The following is a 20,873-nucleotide window of genomic DNA, read 5'->3' on the forward strand; positions in this document are numbered from 1 at the left end:
TCCCCAATTTTTCTACTGATATTGGCATTCCTGTTGTGAAAATATCGATGACCAATTCTCAACGGTTTTGAGATGTTTAAAAAAAAATGAAAGTCAACCCCGATTTGTTGCGATTTGAGTAAAGTTAATGTTGACTCTTTATTTTAGCAAATCATTGTATTATGGAGCAGTTGTTTTTCAGAACTCTATTGGCCCCATCCATTAACATCGGCAATTTTCTCACCGATCTTGATGAGGAACCATAGTGGAGTCAGACGCTACTGTTTCACGAAGAGGCGCCTGCTTCTTCCTATATTTAGAGCGTCTGCCGAGTATTATGTGCCTCCATATGCCAGGCCAGAAGTCTTACTCCAGTCAGGCACTAGAGTTAGATTTTTCGGCACAGCTTGTCAAAAACGAAATAATATGTGTTGTCATCCCACCACAACCTTGTCATGCCCCAGCTACGTCCATTTCGTCAGAGGTGAGAGAAATTGGTGTAAAAATGCCAAAAGTCACATTTTGGGGCAACTCTGAGTTGTGCCAAAAGTTTGTGAATTTTTAAAGCTTTTACGCCCGAGTTCTGGAGACAAAACTTTGATGAATTGGCCTTATATTTATGCCATTCCTCTGATGTTCCTGCTAGAAATGTATGAGTAAATTATAACTGGGTTTTGCCGGTTGAATTAAGACTATCCAGCAGCAACTGAGGAATATAGGACCTGATTCATCAAGCAGTTTTTACCGAAATTCTAGTGGAAAAAGTGCTTGAACTGTGCAAAAAATTTGGGAACTTTTGCCATTTAAAACCAGCCCCTGCTAACGTTTTGAAAAGTGGGCAGAACTCGGAAAGGAGAAGGCCATGGGAGGACACAATGGCCACATTCATAAAAATTTGCATCCCAAAGGTAGCAAAAATTTGGACACATCTGTGCATTTTTCACTGGCGCACTTTTCTAGCAGTGGCCCATGGCAATTAATGAAATGGATCAAGTTTATTAAAATTAATTCCTTACTCCTCTTAGTCCTTCTTAACGAATTGGGAGCCATGGTTCTAAAAAAAAGTACCAAATTTGGAATTTTATGAAATTTTTTAAAAATGCACATGCCTTGAGTAGTGAGAGATGAATGTTAAAGTAGCACACGGGCAGTTTATTATTTAATGATCTTCAGCTCGATTTTGAGCCATGGATGAACGTTGATGGATGAACGTTCTGTAGGAACATCAATCTTCTGGAAGCCTAGATAGGTCCACCAGGATCTTCTCTGCCATTATATTTATTGTATCAAGCCATCGGGTGCTGATCTTCCTCTTCTCCTTGTTCTTCTTAGTCTTCCAACCATGATGTCCTTCTCAAGTGACTTCTCTCTTAGTATGAGGTCTCCAAAGAAGGCAAGTCGTAGCTTGGTGATCCTTTCTTCGAGTGACAAGTCTGGCTTGATTTTTTCCAAAATTTGTTCTTCTTGCCGTCCATGGAATTGATAACATCCTTTTCCAGTCGGCAATATTATATTATCTAACCTTTAAACCATAATTCTACACAGTGCATAAATGACCCATTTCTGGGCTTAGACATCTCCTTCAGTGTTGACCGGAAGTTGTTTTCTCGATGAAGGTTCTCGTAGACCTGTATTAAGAAAACGGCTTCCGAGCCACCCAGAAGACGACGCGTGAGCCGGGTAGTGAGAACTGTGGTCGCCGGGTGTTGAACAGAATTGGGCTGAAGGTGGGAATGGAACAAGGCAGCGATCGGTAAGAGTTTTAATACATGCAACATGCACATAATTACTATAACTAAAGTCGTCAGAGTTCTACTATATGTTCCGTTGACCCCCGGGGCTCTAAGGGGTTCATGCACACAAGTTGTATTCTTAGTTCCAAGAGTTCTGTGCTACAAAACTATGCACAAAAAAAAAAACTACCGTATTTTTCGGACTACAAGACGCACTTTTTCCCCCCCAAAAAAGGGGGGAAAATTGGGGGTGCGTCTAATAGTCGCAATGCAGGCTTACCATGGCGGCAGAGGTGCGGGGATGAGGAGGCGCAGTAAGAGGGGGCCCCTTCTTCGGTGAGGTGATGCAGCAGCCCGGTAAGCAGAGGTCATTTTCCTGAAGCCCCGGGAAGCAGAGCGCTTCATCTGCGCACGCGCGGCTTCAGGAAGATGGCCACCCCCACCGATAACAACAGGATTCACCCGGCTCTGCTGCTTACCGGGCTGCTGCATCACCTCACCGGGGAAAGGGACCCCTCTCACAGCACCTCCTCAGCCCGGGACCCCTCTCACAGCACCTCCTCAGCCCAGCACCTCCTCAGCCTGGGACCCCTCTCACAGCACCTCCTCAGCCCAGCACCTCCTCAGCCCAGCACCTCCTCAGCCCAGCACCTCTGCCGGTAATCACTGCTGCTACCCTCCCATGGACACCAGGCCATGGCATCGCCGACCTAAGCAGGAAGGGACCCTGCTCAGGTGCACACCACACCGCATCACCCCACCTCTGCCGAGACCATGCCTCCTGTGACCCTGCTCTGCCACCGCTATCCCTCAGGAAAGATACTGTACATTCGGACAATAAGACGAACCCCCATCTTATAAAAAATCTTTTTTTCTGCAATTTTCACCCCTAATTTGGGGTGCGTCTTATGGTCCAGTGCGTCTTATAGTCCAAAAAATACGGTGTACGCTAAAAAAAAGACGCAAATCCAATAATGAATTTGGCGCTTTGTTTACCACTACATGGAAGATCAATGGTTCATGCTGAGGACTGGTGGGTATGTCATCGAGCGGACCCCCGTCATCAGAAAGTGATGTTGTGTCATTATTTTCTCTGGTGGAAAAAAACCTCCAAAATTATTTAGATTTCGCAACTTACTCTGCTGCCGGGTAATCCCGCGTCTCCTCTGTGCCCCTTGAAGCCCTGAAAAAAAAAAATAAGAAGAAGAAGAATAAATTACCCCAAAAAATCAAAACTGAGCATTTCCATTCTTCTCAGAAATGTTGAAGCGTTTGCACACATTTGAAAGCAATTAAAATTTGGAATTCCATCTTAGAAAAAAAACTTGTAAATTGACCACTATATTTACAGTTCCGATACAAATCAATACGTCTCCATGGTTACAGACTACAAACGATCCTGCGTAGTCTGATGGTCGTCTCGTCTTACTGTTTATTTGTCCCATCCACTTGGTAACGTACCCGATGTATAAAGAGGGGAAGTAAGAGTCAGATGGAAGGGGGGTAACACTTGACTGCAGGGTCAGACTACACAGGTGTTTGTTTGTAGTCTGTTACCATGGAGACACATAGCTCTTCATAAGAGCTGCACGAGCAACACGGGAGGAGATTTTTAATGAAGGTTGGAGTCACAAATTGTCCCTTTGATCAGAATCCTCTCTTGTTGGTAGCTGATGGATTCATTGATCATTTCCTCGCGGCGTTAATTAGTGCTGAACGCGCTAACGAGGACGACATCTGCATGAGCGCGGCGGAGGTTTTCATCTTCTTCTGCCATACTTTTGCTTTTTGTGGCCGCACACGTTACTATTCATCATCGATCCCTTACGGGAGGAAGGAGGTAATAAAGTGACGGAGTATTTATCAAACTGTCGAGGTTTTCTAAGCCGCTGACAAATCTCATTGTGCGTTTTCTCGCTCGTTTCTAAATATGACGTCTTAGAAATGAGACTTTCATGGAGATGAAACCGTCCGCTGAGGACTCCGGGAGGAGATTCTGGATGATGACTGACTGTGTACACCACATACAACTGGGAATGGATGATGTGGCTTCTGTCACCAATGTTAAGTTGTTTTTTTGCCTTAAAATAAATCCGTCAGCAGGTTTGTGCTATGTAATCTGACAGTAGCATAACGTAGGGGCTGAGACCCTAATTCCAGTGATGTGTCACTTCGTTTCCTGAGTGCAGTAGTTCTGATACAATCGGTTTTCTCTCCTGCAGATCTGGCAGTGCTCTGAATGCTCAGCCCTGTTTAACCCCGCCCACACCACAGATTGGCTACTTTGTGTGTATAACCCCGCCTACACCACTAATTGGCAACTCGATGTGTACACTGTACAGCGATAGAAAGCTGCCAATCAGTGATGAGGATGTGGTTGGACGAAGAGGCACGAGACACCTAGTCCTGTAGTGATAATCTCGTGCTGATAAAACACTGATTGTACTGAAATGGCTAAGCCTAGCTCTGGAAGTGTCACATCGCTGGAATCAGGGTCTCTGTTCCTACATCATGCTGCTCTCAGATTACATAGCAAACAGCTGATGATAAATTCCCTTTGAAGGGTCTCAGTTTTCATGAGAAGTTTCTGTCCATAACATTTAGCAATCATAAATCCATGTAACCGGACAATAATTAATTATTAGTTGAATGGATGAGTCGTACTGCACCATTTTGGGGTACATCAACTACGGGTTACATATAAAGTGTTTGTTTTTTTTTAAGATGTAGATAATGGGTTTGGAAAAAAAATTTAACCTACCATAACTTTTTCTATTGCGTTTTTGTGGATTTGACATATGAAAGGTATTTTCCATGTGAAAAAAAAATAGCTACAAAAATAGCAGAATATATAACTTCCTAATAAAGTTTTTTTTGCCTTATTTTTCCCATTGCTTCTCTCTTACCAGGTCCCAGTCGCATGCAAACAGGGAACTGGAATGATATATTATATTTATATAATTATATGCAGTATATGTATTTTTCCCAATAGAAAGCCCCTTTAAATGGGATGTATGATCAAAAAATGACCAAATATTTGAATCAGGTTTTTTTTTTTAAATAATTGGATTTTTTTTCAATTTCTGGATTGGTATTAAAAAATAAAAATCTTGCAGTTCTCACACTGACCGCCGGGATTATTTTAGACTCATACTTCCTGTTTGTTGAAGAAGAGTTTTCAGCTGTGTTTTCATTAAAGACAGGATTAAATAACACCTCTAAATACAGCTGATAACGCAGGATCCATCACTCACAAAAGCCAATATCACAGCTCACCTTCTCCTCCACCCTTCAAAATTACCTTTGCGCACGCTCATTAGATGCCTCTATCCAAAAGATAGAGACAGAGTCAGTCTGTTGCTGCTAATGTGCGTGTGAATTCCCTGAAAGTACAAGAGTCTAGAATATTCCCAATATCCAGTGTGAAAATACAAAGATTTCTATTTTTTTTTTTAAATACCGATAAAACAAAGTAAAAAATACCAAAATTCTTTTAGCAAAAAGCATTTAACATGATTTAAACAGCAAAACGTTTTCTCAATACCAAGTAATTTAACTTTATTTAGCATGATGGTACGCAATCTATGTCATCATTTTATGTTTAGCGGTTTATTCTTTTTTAACAATTAACATTGTTTTTGCCGTTTTCCGAGAGCCAGAACTTTCTGCTTCCTGTTTCAATGCTACTTCCTGTTTCATTTCTGCTTCCTGTTATGAGAGCACACTGCATTATGGGAAGTCACAGGACTATATAAGACTTCACATAGATCCCAGAAAAAGAAGTTCAGAGAAAAACAAAGACCGTATAACTCAAAATCTATATAAAATGGAATAGCAGAATGTAAAAACAATGAGGACATGGAGGGCTGAGTATCTCTTTAAGTGTCCCTTTAAGTGATTTTTACAATTTTCCTAATTAAGATGGTCTATTAAGTAGAGGAAACGTCTTAATATGTCACCGGGCCTGATGTGAGAGACATTTATTCCATGTTCCATATCTTGTAATTTCCTCACTGAGCTTCATGGGGCGACCTCCACCATTATGTCAGCTTTCCTTGTATTTTTCAACGTCGTGAGACAAGAGAACATTTGTTTTACGGATTTTCCAGATTGCGGACTACCTGTACATCCACTGGCATGTGTAGAACTAAGCCCCTGCTGCCCCGACTTGAGGGTCTACTATGTAACACATAGATATAGGAGGATATATTTACGATGTTTACAAAAAATAATTATTTATTATTTTTTTATTTATTTTTTATTTATTTTTTATTTATTTTTATTTATTTATTTGTATTTATTTATTTATTTTTTTATTAATTTTTATTTTATTTATTATTATTATTATTTTTATTATTTTTTAACTTATTTTCAACTTATTCTGCAGCAAAATAAGTTGAAAATATTTTATTTATTTTTTTAACAATCATCGAAAAGGGACAAATATTTTATTTTATTTTTTTTCTAAAGTCATTTTTATCACAATATATTATTTATTCAACCCATATGATAAAACAGCACAGAAATAAACAACACCAGAATTGGTTTTTGGGGGTCACTTCAACTCCTCCCAAAAAAATGCAAAAGAAAAAGTTTTATGGCGTCAAAAATATTAAATAAGAAAGCTTGATCTGCTAGAAAATTAAATGTCACATAGCTCCGTCCGTGGATAAAATAAAAAAAAAGTTGTAACTCCCTTTAAGTTCAATGACAAAACAAACCAACTTTAAATAAAAAATAAATAAATAAAAATAATAAAAAAAATAAAAAAGGTAATTCTCCTGGTATAATATTATAGTACTACTCTGTTATGATGTCATTTTATACGAGATGATGTAGGATCTCACTATTTTTGCAGTTATTATGATTACTTTTGTACTTCGTTTTACCTTTCTTTTTTTTTTTATGGTTGTTGTCTAACTCACTTCAATAAATAAAGTTTAGGGTAAAAAAAGTAAAATAATTTTAAAAGCAGTAAAATAAAAAATTTTTTTATTTTACTGCTTTTAAAATTATTTATTTATAATTTAGTATGATTATGGCAATATTAAATTTATATAGTTTTTTTTTACTATATAAATGTAATATTGCCATAATCATACTAAATTGTAAAATGAAGCTACTGTGTCATTTCTATCACAATGCAGACACCGTAAAAAAAAAATAGCAAAACTATTTTTTTCCACCATTGCACTTCACCTAATTTCCCCCCTCCCCCCTTTTCAGTACACAATATGGCCCATCTTCATGTACTTACAGGCAGTCCTCGAGCCCCCTCTCTGCCTGGAGGTCCCAGCTCTCCTGGTTTCCCCTATGGAAAATAAAACATAATTATCAAATGGCAAATACAAAATGACGAGGAGAGTTAGTTCACCCACTGGAGCACGCACAGAACAATTGGTGCTGCAACAGGTGTTAAAGATTAGGAAAGGAACATCCATTTAAAAAGCCAAAATAATTCTATTAGAAAAAGATTTCTAAAAAGATTTAGCAATGACATCACAATTATAAAAGCAGACGCATTTCAGACGTAGCCTTCTTTAGCCATTGCAACTAAAGACAGTTTTGTCTGAAACTCGTCTGATTTTATAATTGTGATGTAGTTGCAATTTTTTTTTTTTTTTTTTTAGACATTTTGTTTAACTAAAATTATATTGGATTTTAAAACAGATGCTCCTGAAAGCCGGATTTACTTTCCCTAATGATCAACAAAAAACAAAAGTTGCAAAATGACAGAATATAATGATAAAACGCTGTTGCAATCATCTATTTGAGTTAGGCAATAATAGATTCCAGCATCATGATCTTCCATAAAAAGCCATGATTTTATCAGAACAAAAGCGCAATAGCAACACCAAAAAAAAAAATCAATTAAGAATCTGTGCAAACGGGTTTCAGATGGATTTCTTCAGTCACTGAGAATTGCTAGGACTAAAGATGTCCGTCTGAAATGCGTTTGCACAAACTTTTAATGATTTTTTTTTTTTTTTTGCTTTTGGTTTTGCGACATTTTCGGATTTTAGCCAAAAGTCGGCAGCACATCTCTCAGCAGCACATCTCCACTCTGGAATGTGATCTGCTACCGACAATACGAAAACTATATTTGGACCAAATAATCATTTTAACTATAATAAAGACCTTTGTAAAAAGGGTCTTGAAAGATGCACCCATCGACTTGTGAGATTGAAGATTAGATCCCGTTCTGCATGCCCACAAAAGACTTTGCTACTCTTGGACAGTAGAGGGGCTAAAGCTTGTGTCCATAGAGGTGGTCTAAGACAGTAAAGAAGATAATGGCTATGTTCCTGGTGGGCTAGGGAAATATAAAATGTAATTGCATTGTCCCTGATGTCCCATGGAAGTAAAGAAGCAAAGTGAAATATGCCTCATTACACAGTAGGTAATATTTATGTTCCTGAAGGGTAAGAAAAGTGAAGAAGATGATTGTAATGTTCCTGGTGGTCTATGAGGTAAAGGTAATGTTGGTGGTCTAGTAAATAGGTAAGTAGTGGTAATGTCCCTGGTGATCTAAATAAGTAAATAAAATAATGCTAATGACTCTGATGGTCTATGAGGTGATGACAATGCTCCTGGTGGTCTAGGGAAGTAAAGAAGGTAATGGAAATGTCCCCAATGCTTCAAAGAAGTGAAAAAAAATAATGAAAATGTCATTGGTGGTTTAGGGCAGTGAAGAAGGTAATGTTAAAGTTTCTGTTGGTCTTATGCATGAAAAAAAGTAAATGTCATGACCCTGGTGGCCTAGGGAAGTGAAATGTTTAATGGTAAGGTCCCAAGTGGTCTACAAAAAGTGAAGAAATTAATGGTAAAGTAGCTGGTGGTTTATAAGGTAATAATAATGTTCCTGGTGGTACACGGAAGAAAAAAAAGATAATGGTGATCTCCCTGGTGCTCTAGAGAAGTGAAAAAGTAATGAGCGTGTCAATGGTGGTTTAGGGCAGTAAAGAAGGTAATGGTAATATGTATTGTGGTGTTGTGCATTAATGACCCTTGTGGTCTAGGGAAGTTAAGAAAGTAATGGTAAAATCCTTTGTGGCCTAAGAGGTCCCTCATGTAATCTTCAATCCTCCCAAGACCTCCTTCTCTCCTCCACACTTATTCGTTCCTCACAACCGCCTCCAAGATTTCTCCCAAATATCCCCCATCCTCTGGAATTCCATGCCTTAACACATCCGACTATCCACCACCCTCGGATCCTTCAGATGGAACCTGAAAACCCATCTCTTCAGGAAAGCCTACAGCCTGCAATAACCATTCTGCCGCCTCACTACCACCAGAGCTGCCGCCTCACAACCACCAGAGCTGCCGCCTCACCACCAGCAGAGCTGCCGCCTCACCACCACCAGAGCTGCCGCCTCACCAACCACCAGAGCTGCCGCCTCACCACCAGCAGAGCTGCCGCCTCACCACCACCAGAGCTGCCACCTCACCACCACATCTGCCACCTCACCAACCACCAGAGCTGCCGCCTCACCACCACCAGAGCTGCCACCTCACCAACGACCTGAGCTGCCGCCTCACCACCACCAGAGCTGCCGCCTCACCACCACCAGAGCTGCCACCTCACCACCACCAGAGCTGCCACCTCACCACCACCAGAGCTGCCACCTCACCAACCACCAGAGCTGCCGCCTCACCACCACCAGAGCTGCCACCTCACCAACGACCCGAGCTGCCGCCTCACCACCAGTAGAGCTGCCGCCTCACCAACTGCCAGAGCTGCCGCCTCACCACCACCAGAGCTGCCACCTCACCACCACCAGAGCTGCCGCCTCACCACCACCAGAGCTGCCACCTCACCACCACCAGAGCTGCCCCCTCACCAACGACCTGAGCTGCCGTCTCACCACCAGCAGAGCTGCCGCCTCACCGCCAGCAGAGCTGTCGCCTCACCACTACCAGAGATGCCGCCTCACCAACCACCAGAGCTGCCGCCTCACCACCAGCAGAGCTGCCACCTCACCAACGACCGAAGCTGCCGCCTCACCACCAGCAGAGCTGCTGCCTCACCACCACCCGAGCTGCTGCACCGCCGACCTTCAGTCTCTTCCCCATTATCGCGTAGAATGTAAGCCCGCAAGGAGTGGGTCCTCTCCCCTCTGTACCAGTCTGTCATTGTACATTTGTTTACTATAAACGATGTCTATATCTCTGTATGTAACCCCTTCTCATGTACAGCGCCATGGAATTAATGGTGCTATATAAATAATAATAATAATAATAATAATAATAATAATAATAAAATAATAATAAAATAGGTAATAATGATGTTTTGGGTGGCCAAGGGAAGTAAAAAAGGTAATGGTGATGTCCCCGTTGCTCCAGAGAAGTATAAAAAAAGTAATGAAAATGTCTTTGGTGGTTTAGTGCAATGAAAAAGGTAATGGTAATGTCCCTTGTGGTCTTGTGCATTAACTAAGGTAATAGTAATGACCCTGGTGGTCTAGGGAAGTGAAGACGTAAAACAAAATGTCCCTATAAGGAAATAATAATGTCCTGTTGGTCTTTGAAAGTAAAAAAGATAATGATAATGTTGTTGGTGCTCAAAAGAAGTGAAAAAAGTAAACACAATGTCCATGGTGGTTTGAGGCAGTGAGGAAGCTAATAGGAATGTCCCTGGTGGTCTTGTGCATTATAGAAGGTAATTGTAATGACTCTGGTGGTGGTTTAGGTAAGTAAAGAGGTTAAAGGTAATGTAAAGTGTTCTAGAGAAGTGGAGGAGGTAATGGTGAAGTCCCTGGTGGTCTATGGGGTAATGAAGATGTTCCTGGTGGACTAGGGAGGTAAATAAGGTAATTGTAATGTCCCTGGTGGGCTAAGAAAGTGAAGAGCTTAATGGTAATATCGGCAGTGATCTGGGGCAGATAAGAAGAGAACGATGAACTCCATAACGGTCCAGGACAATGGTAATTCAATGGAAATCTGTCTGACGAAGAAGGTAATGTCCTAGAAGAGTGAAGTAATGATGATGACCCTGGTAGAGATAGAAGGTGAATGTTAACGACCCTGGGGGTCTGAGGAGAGATGACGGTAAAGGCTATGTCCCTGTTGGTGTAGTGCAGTCATAAATAATAATGTACCTGGAAGTCTAGTAAAGTGATGAAGGTAATGGTAATGTCTTTGATGGTGTAAGGAAAGGGAAATGTTATTGTCCCTGGTGTCCTAGGGACAGCGAAAAACACAGATTTTAACCCTGGACACAATGACCGGTCATTGTATTTTCTGAGCAGCCGCCACTAGACAGCGAGTTATGCTAAACAGCGCCCAAAACATATAAAATAAATAATATGAGAATTAATCATCAAGGTTTTCTATCTCCAGCAAAGGAAATGTCAGCGGCACCAAGAACCAACGACTGGAGGGCCGGTGATCAATGACTGCACTGCCGTGTTCGTACTCGCTGCTTGTTGTGTTGACTCTCTGGTAACCTCAGCGTGCGCTGCCTGCATTAATATGCCAGACAACATGGGGAAAGCAGGAGGATGAAACAGTCAGGAGAAACAGCCCTGCACCAAAATAAATACAACCCAGCACTGTAGATACACCGCAGCCCAGTGCACCAGTGTATGTGCTCATACCATACTCTGCATTATTACACGTCAGACCTCAATAACACGTATGTAAGGATTATCGTCTTATCAGTCACACCAAAAGATGAATTCAGAACATCATTACTTATATTTTTGTTGTTTAGAAGCAGTATTATAGCAGTTATATTCTTGTACATAGGAGCATTATTATAGTAGTTATATTCTTGTATATATGGACAGTATTATAGTAGTTATATTCTTGTACATAGGAGCAGTATTATAGTAGTTATATTCTTGTATATATGGACAGTATTATAGTAGTTATATTCTTGTACATAGGGGCAGTATTATAGTAGTTATATTCCTGTACATAGGAGTAGTATTATAGTAGTTATATTCTTGTACATAGGGGCCGTATTATAGTAGTTATATTCTTGTACATAGGAGCAGTATTATAGCAGTTATATAATTGTACATAGGGGCCGTATTATAGTAGCTATATTCTTGTACATAGGGGCCAAATTATAGTAGTTATATTCTTGTACATAGAAGCAGTATTATAGCAGTTATATTCTTGTACATAGGGGCCATATTATAGCAGTTATATTCTTGTACATAGGAGCAGTATTATAGCAGTTATATTCTTGTACATAGGGGCCGTATTATAGTAGTTATATTCTTGTACATAGGGGCCGTATTATAGTAGTTATATTCTTATACATAGGAGCAGTATTATAGCAGTTATATTCTTGTACATAGGGGCCGTATTATAGTAGTTATATTCTTGTACATAGGAGCAGTATTATAGTAGTTATATTCTTGTACATAGGAGCAGTATTATAGTAGTTATATTCTTGTACATAGGAGCAGTATTATAGTAGTTATATTCTTGTACATAGGAGCAGTATTATAGCAGTTATATTCTTGTACATAGGGGCCGTATTATAGTAGTTATATTCTTGTACATAGGGGCCATATTATAGTAGTTATATTCTTGTACATAGGAGCAGTATTATAGCAGTTATATTCTTGTACATAGGGGCCGTATTATAGTAGTTATATTATTGTACATAGGGGCCGTAATATAGTAGTTATATTCTTGTACATAGGAGCAGTATTATAGTAGTTATATTCTTGTACATAGGAGCAGTATTATAGTAGTTATATTCTTGTACATATGAGCAGTATTATAGCAGTTATATTCTTGTACATAGGGGCCGTATTATAGCAGTTATATTCTTGTACATAGGAGCAGTATTATAGTAGTTATATTCTTGTACATAGGAGCAGTATTATAGTAGTTATATCCTTGTACATAGGAGCAGTATTATAGTAGTTATATTCTTGTACATAGGAGCAGAACTATAGTAGTTATATTCTTGTACATAGGACCAGTATTATAGTAGTTATATTCTTGTACATAGGACCAGTATTATAGTAGTTATATTCTTGTACATAGGACCAGTATTATAGTAGTTATATTCTTGTACATAGGACCAGTATTATAGTAGTTATATTCTTGTACATAGGAGCAGTATTATAGTAGTTATATTCTTGTATATATGGACAGTATTATAGTAGTTATATTCTTGTATATAGGAGCAGTATTATAGTAGTTATATTCCTGTACATAGGAGCAGTATTATAGTAGTTATATTCTTGTACATAGGGGCCGTATTATAGTAGTTATATTCTTGTACATAGGGGCCGTATTATAGTAGTTATATTCTTGTACATAGGAGCAGTATTATAGCAGTTATATAATTGTACATAGGAGCAGTATTATAGTAGTTATATTCTTGTACATAGGGGCCATATTATAGTAGTTATATTCTTGTACATAGGAGCAGTATTATAGTAGTTATATTCTTGTACATAGGAGCAGTATTATAGTAGTTATATTCTTGTACATAGGAGCAGTATTATAGTAGTTATATTCTTGTACATAGGAGCAGTATTATAGCAGTTATATTCTTGTACATAGGGGCCGTATTATAGTAGTTATATTCTTGTACATAGGGGCCATATTATAGTAGTTATATTCTTGTACATAGGAGCAGTATTATAGCAGTTATATTCTTGTACATAGGGGCCGTATTATAGTAGTTATATTCATGTACATAGGGGCCGTAATATAGTAGTTATATTCTTGTACATAGGAGCAGTATTATAGTAGTTATATTCTTGTACATAGGAGCAGTATTATAGTAGTTATATTCTTGTACATATGAGCAGTATTATAGCAGTTATATTCTTGTACATAGGGGCCGTATTATAGCAGTTATATTCTTGTACATAGGAGCAGTATTATAGTAGTTATATTCTTGTACATAGGAGCAGTATTATAGTAGTTATATCCTTGTACATAGGAGCAGTATTATAGTAGTTATATTCTTGTACATAGGAGCAGAATTATAGTAGTTATATTCTTGTACATAGGGGACGTATTATAGTTGTTATATTCTTGTACATAGGGGCCGTATTATAGTAGTTATATTCTTGTACATAGGAGCAGTATTATAGTAGTTATATTCTTGTACATAGGAGCAGTATTATAGTAGTTATATTCTTGTACATAGGAGCAGAATTATAGTAGTTATATTCTTGTACATAGGAGCAGTATTATAGTAGTTATATTCTTGTACATAGGAGCAGTATTATAGTAGTTATATTCTTGTACATAGGAGCAGTATTATAGTAGTTATGTTCTTGTACATAGGAGCAGTATTATAGTAGTTATATTCTTGTACATAGGAGCAGTATTATAGTAGTTATATTCTTGTACATAGGAGCAGTATTATAGTAGTTATATTCTTGTACATAGGGGCCATATTATAGTAGTTATATTCTTGTACATAGGAGCAGTATTATAGTAGTTATATTCTTGTACATAGGAGCAGTATTATAGTAGTTATATTCTTGTACATAGGAGCAGTATTATAGTAGTTATATTCTTGTACATAGGAGCAGTATTATAGTAGTTATATTCTTGTACATAGGGGCCATATTATAGTAGTTATATTCTTGTACATAGGAGCAGTATTATAGCAGTTATATTCTTGTACATAGGGGCCGTATTATAGTAGTTATATTCATGTACATAGGGGCCGTAATATAGTAGTTATATTCTTGTACATAGGAGCAGTATTATAGTAGTTATATTCTTGTACATAGGAGCAGTATTATAGTAGTTATATTCTTGTACATATGAGCAGTATTATAGCAGTTATATTCTTGTACATAGGGGCCGTATTATAGCAGTTATATTCTTGTACATAGGAGCAGTATTATAGTAGTTATATTCTTGTACATAGGAGCAGTATTATAGTAGTTATATTCTTGTACATAGGAGCAGAATTATAGTAGTTATATTCTTGTACATAGGAGCAGTATTATAGTAGTTATATTCTTGTACATAGGAGCAGTATTATAGTAGTTATATTCTTGTACATAGGAGCAGTATTATAGTAGTTTTATTCTTGTACATAGGAGCAGTATTATAGTAGTTATATTCTTATACATAGGAGCAGTATTATAGTAGTTATATTCTTGTACATAGGAGAAGTATTATAGTAGTTATATTCTTGGTCATAGGAGCAGTATTATAGTAGTTATATTCTTGAACATAGGAGCAGTATTATAGTAGTTATATTCTTGTACATAGGAGCAGTATTATAGTAGTTATATTCTTGTACATAGGGGCCGTATTATAGTAGTTATATTCTTGTACATAGGAGCAGTATTATAGTAGTTATATTCTTGTACATAGGAGCAGTATTATAGTAGTTATATTCTTGTACATAGGAGCAGTATTATAGTAGTTATATTCTTGTACATAGGAGCAGTATTATAGTAGTTATATTATTGTACATAGGAGCAGTATTATAGTAGTTATATTCTTGTACATAGGGGCCATATTATAGTAGTTATATTCTTGTACATAGGAGCAGTATTATAGTAGTTATATTCTTGTACATAGGAGCAGTATTATAGTAGTTATATTCTTGTACATAGGAGCAGTATTATAGTAGTTATATTCTTGTACATAGGAGCAGTATTATAGTAGTTATATTCTTATACATAGGAGCAGTATTATAGTAGTTATATTCTTGTACATAGGAGCAGTATTATAGTAGTTATATTCTTGTACATAGGGGCAGTATTATAGTAGTCATATTCTTGTACATAGGGGCAGTATTATAGTAGTTATATTCTTATACATAGGGGCAGTATTATAGTAGTTATATTCTTGTACATAGGGGCCGTATTATAGTAGTTATATTCTTGTACATAGGAGCAGTATTATAGTAGCTATATTCATGTACATAGGGGCAGTATTACAGTAGTTATATTCTTGTACATAGGAGCAGTATTATAGTAGTTATATTCTTGTACATAGGGGCAGTATTATAGCCGTTATATTCTTGTACATAGGAGCAGTATTATAGTAGTTTTATTCTTGTATATAGGGGAAGAATTATAGTAGTTATATTCTTGAACATAGGAGCAGTATTATAGTAGTTATATTCTTGTACATAGGAGCAGTATTATAGTAGTTATATTCTTGTATATAAGAGCAGTATTATAGTAGTTATATTCTTGTATATAGGGGCAGTATTATAGTAGTTATATTTTTGAACATAGGAGCAGTATTATAGTAGTTATATTCTTGTATATAGGGGCAGTATTATAGTAGTTATATTCTTGTACATAGGGGCAGTATTATAGTAGTTATATTCTTGTACATAGGAGCAGTATTATAGTAGTTATATTCTTGTACATAGGAGCAGTATTATAATAGTTATATTCTTGTACATAGGAGAAGTATTATAACAGTTATATTCTTGTACATAGGAGCAGTATTATAGTAGTTATATTCTTGTACATAGGGGGCAGTATTATAGTAGTTATATTCTTGTACAAAGGAGCAGTATTATAGTAGTTATATTCTTGTACATAGGAGCAGTATTATAGTAGTTATATTATTGTACATAGGAGCAGTATTATAGTAGTTATATTCTTGTACATAGGGAGCAGTATTATAGTAGTTATATTCTTGTACATAGGTGGCAGTATTATAGTAGTTATATTCTTGTACATAAGAGCAGTATTATAGTAGTTATATTCTTGTATATAGGGGCAGTATTATAGTAGTTACATTCTTGTACATAGGAGCAGTATTATACTAGTTATATTCTTGTACAAAGTAGCAGTATTATAACAGTTTTATTAGAGTACGTAGGAGCAGTATTATAGTAGTTATATTCTTGTACATAGGGGCAGTATTATAGTAATATTCTTGTATATAGGGAGCAGTATTATAGTAGTTATATGCTTGTACATAGGGGCAGTATTATAGTAGTTATATTCTTGTACATAGGTGGCAGTATTATAGTAGTTATATTCTTGTACATAAGAGCAGTATTATAGTAGTTATATTCTTGTATATAGGGGCATTATTATAGTAGTTATATTCTTGTACATAGAAGCAGTATTATAATTGTTATATTCTTGTACATAGGAGCAGTATTACAGTAGTTATATTCTTGTATAGGAGCAGTATTATAGTAGTTATATTCTTGTACATAGGAGCAGTATTATAGTAGTTATATTCTTGTACATAGGAGCAGTATCATAGTAGTTATATTCTTGTATATAGGGGTAGTATTATAGTAGCTATAATCTTGTACATAGGAGCAGTATTATAGCCGTTATATTCTTGCACATAGGAGCAGTATTATAGTAGTTATATTCTTGTACATAAGAGCAGCATTATAGTAGTTGTATTCTTGTACATAGGAGCAGTATTATAATACTTATATTCTTGTACATAGGAGCAGTATTATAGCCGTTATATTCTTGTACATAGGAGCAGTATTATAGTAGTTATATTCTTGTACATTGAGGCAGTATTATAGTAGTTATATTCTTGTATATAGGGGCAGTATTATAGTAGTTATATTCTTGTATATAGGGGCAGTATTATAGTAGTTATATTCTTGTACATAGGAGCAGTATTATAGTAGTTATATTCTTGTACATAAGAGCAGTATTATAGTAGTTATATTCTTGTACATAGGAGCAGTATTATAGTAGTTATATTCTTGTACATAGGAGCAGTATTATAGTAGTTATATTCTTGTACATTGAGGCAGTATTATAGTAGTTATATTCTTGTGTATAGGGGCAGTATTATAGTAGTTATATTCTTGTACATAGGAGCAGTATTATAGTAGTTATATTCTTGTATATAGGGGCAGTATTATAGTAGTTATATTCTTGTACATAGGAGCAGTATTATAGCCGTTATATTCTTGTACATAGGAGCAGAATTATAGTAGTTATATTCTTGTACATAGGAGCAGTATTATAGTAGTTATATTCTTGTACATAGGGGCCATATTATAGTAGTTATATTCTTGTACATAGGAGCAGTATTATAGTAGTTATATTCTTGTACATAGGAGCAGTATTATAGTAGTTATATTCTTGTACATAGGAGCAGTATTATAGTAGTTATATTCTTGTACATAGGAGCAGTATTATAGCAGTTATATTCTTGTACATAGGGGCCGTATTATAGTAGTTATATTTTTGTACATAGGGGCCATATTATAGTAGTTATATTCTTGTACATAGGAGCAGTATTATAGCAGTTATATTCTTGTACATAGGGGCCGTATTATAGTAGTTATATTCATGTACATAGGGGCCGTAATATAGTAGTTATATTCTTGTACATAGGAGCAGTATTATAGTAGTTATATTCTTGTACATAGGAGCAGTATTATAGTAGTTATATTCTTGTACATATGAGCAGTATTATAGCAGTTATATTCTTGTACATAGGGGCCGTATTATAGCAGTTATATTCTTGTACATAGGAGCAGTATTATAGTAGTTATATTCTTGTACATAGGAGCAGTATTATAGTAGTTATATCCTTGTACATAGGAGCAGTATTATAGTAGTTATATTCTTGTACATAGGAGCAGAATTATAGTAGTTATATTCTTGTACATAGGGGACGTATTATAGATGTTATATTCTTGTACATAGGGGCCGTATTATAGTAGTTATATTCTTGTACATAGGAGCAGTATTATAGTAGTTATATTCTTGTACATAGGAGCAGTATTATAGTAGTTATATTCTTGTACATAGGAGCAGAATTATAGTAGTTATATTCTTGTACATAGGAGCAGTATTATAGTAGTTATATTCTTGTACATAGGAGCAGTATTATAGTAGTTATATTCTTGTACATAGGAGCAGTATTATAGTAGTTATATTCTTGTACATAGGAGCAGTATTATAGTAGTTATATTCTTGTACATAGGAGCAGTATTATAGTAGTTATATTCTTGTACATAGGAGCAGTATTATAGTAGTTATATTCTTGTACATAGGGGCCATATTATAGTAGTTATATTCTTGTACATAGGAGCAGTATTATAGTAGTTATATTCTTGTACATAGGAGCAGTATTATAGTAGTTATATTCTTGTACATAGGAGCAGTATTATAGTAGTTATATTCTTGTACATAGGAGCAGTATTATAGTAGTTATATTCTTGTACATAGGGGCCATATTATAGTAGTTATATTCTTGTACATAGGAGCAGTATTATAGCAGTTATATTCTTGTACATAGGGGCCGTATTATAGTAGTTATATTCATGTACATAGGGGCCGTAATATAGTAGTTATATTCTTGTACATAGGAGCAGTATTATAGTAGTTATATTCTTGTACATAGGAGCAGTATTATAGTAGTTATATTCTTGTACATATGAGCAGTATTATAGCAGTTATATTCTTGTACATAGGGGCCGTATTATAGCAGTTATATTCTTGTACATAGGAGCAGTATTATAGTAGTTATATTCTTGTACATAGGAGCAGTATTATAGTAGTTATATCCTTGTACATAGGAGCAGTATTATAGTAGTTATATTCTTGTACATAGGAGCAGAACTATAGTAGTTATATTCTTGTACATAGGGGACGTAATATAGTAGTTATATTCTTGTACATAGGGGCCGTATTATAGTAGTTATATTCTTGTACATAGGAGCAGTATTATAGTAGTTATATTCTTGTACATAGGAGCAGTATTATAGTAGTTATATTCTTGTACATAGGAGCAGAATTATAGTAGTTATATTCTTGTGCATAGGAGCAGTATTATAGTAGTTATATTCTTGTACATAGGAGCAGTATTATAGTAGTTATATTCTTGTACATAGGAGCAGTATTATAGTAGTTTTATTCTTGTACATAGGAGCAGTATTATAGTAGTTATATTCTTGTACATAGGAGCAGTATTATAGTAGTTATATTCTTGTACATAGGAGCAGTATTATAGTAGTTATATTCTTGTACATAGGGGCCGTATTATAGTAGTTATATTCTTGTACATAGGAGCAGTATTATAGTAGTTATATTCTTGTACATAGGAGCAGTATTATAGTAGTTATATTCTTGTACATAGGAGCAGTATTATAGTAGTTATATTCTTGTACATAGGAGCAGTATTATAGTAGTTATATTCATGTACATAGGGGCAGTATTATAGCAGTTATAGTCTTGTACATAGGAGCAGTATTATAGTAGTTATATTCTTGTACATAGGAGCCGTATTATAGTAGTTATATTCTTGTACATAGGAGCAGTATTATAGTAGTTATATTCTTGTACATAGGAGCAGAATTATAGTAGTTATATTCTTGTACATAGGAGCAGTATTATAGTAGTTATATTCTTGTACATAGGAGCAGTATTATAGTAGTTATATTCTTGTACATAGGAGCAGTATTATAGTAGTTTTATTCTTGTACATAGGAGCAGTATTATAGTAGTTATATTCTTGTACATAGGAGCAGTATTATAGTAGTTATATTCTTGAACATAGGAGAAGTATTATAGTAGTTATATTCTTGGTCATAGGAGCAGTATTATAGTAGTTATATTCTTGAACATAGGAGCAGTATTATAGTAGTTATATTCTTGTACATAGGAGCAGTATTATAGTAGTTATATTCTTGTACATAGGGGCCGTATTATAGTAGTTATATTCTTGTACATAGGAGCAGTATTATAGTAGTTATATTCTTGTACATAGGAGCAGTATTATAGTAGTTATATTCTTGTACATAGGAGCAGTATTATAGTAGTTATATTCTTGTACATAGGAGCAGTATTATAGTAGTTATATTATTGTACATAGGAGCAGTATTATAGTAGTTATATTCTTGTACATAGGGGCCATATTATAGTAGTTATATTCTTGTACATAGGAGCAGTATTATAGTAGTTATATTCTTGTACATAGGAGCAGTATTATAGTAGTTATATTCTTGTACATAGGAGCAGTATTATAGTAGTTATATTCTTGTACATAGGAGCAGTATTATAGTAGTTATATTCTTATACATAGGAGCAGTATTATAGTAGTTATATTCTTGTACATAGGAGCAGTATTATAGTAGTTATATTCTTGTACATAGGGGCAGTATTATAGTAGTCATATTCTTGTACATAGGGGCAGTATTATAGTAGTTATATTCTTATACATAGGGGCAGTATTATAGTAGTTATATTCTTGTACATA

General features: G+C 35.9%; 1 protein-coding gene across 1 annotated transcript in view; it reads right to left on the reverse strand.

Annotated features, from left to right (window-relative positions):
• COL22A1 (collagen type XXII alpha 1 chain) overlaps nucleotides 1-20,873 on the reverse strand; it is a 573,554-nt gene that overhangs the window by 33,133 nt on the left and 519,548 nt on the right. Inside the window, exons 53-54 of the mRNA XM_069732369.1 lie at nucleotides 6,970-7,023; nucleotides 2,851-2,895 (exon numbers count right to left, since the gene is read on the reverse strand). Of these exons, the coding sequence (XP_069588470.1) occupies nucleotides 2,851-2,895; nucleotides 6,970-7,023 (99 nt within the window). The remainder of the gene's footprint in view (nucleotides 1-2,850; nucleotides 2,896-6,969; nucleotides 7,024-20,873) is intronic.

Source organism: Ranitomeya imitator, chromosome 6 (assembly GCF_032444005.1).
Source record: "Ranitomeya imitator isolate aRanImi1 chromosome 6, aRanImi1.pri, whole genome shotgun sequence".
In the NCBI taxonomy this organism is placed as follows: Eukaryota; Metazoa; Chordata; class Amphibia; order Anura; family Dendrobatidae; genus Ranitomeya; species Ranitomeya imitator.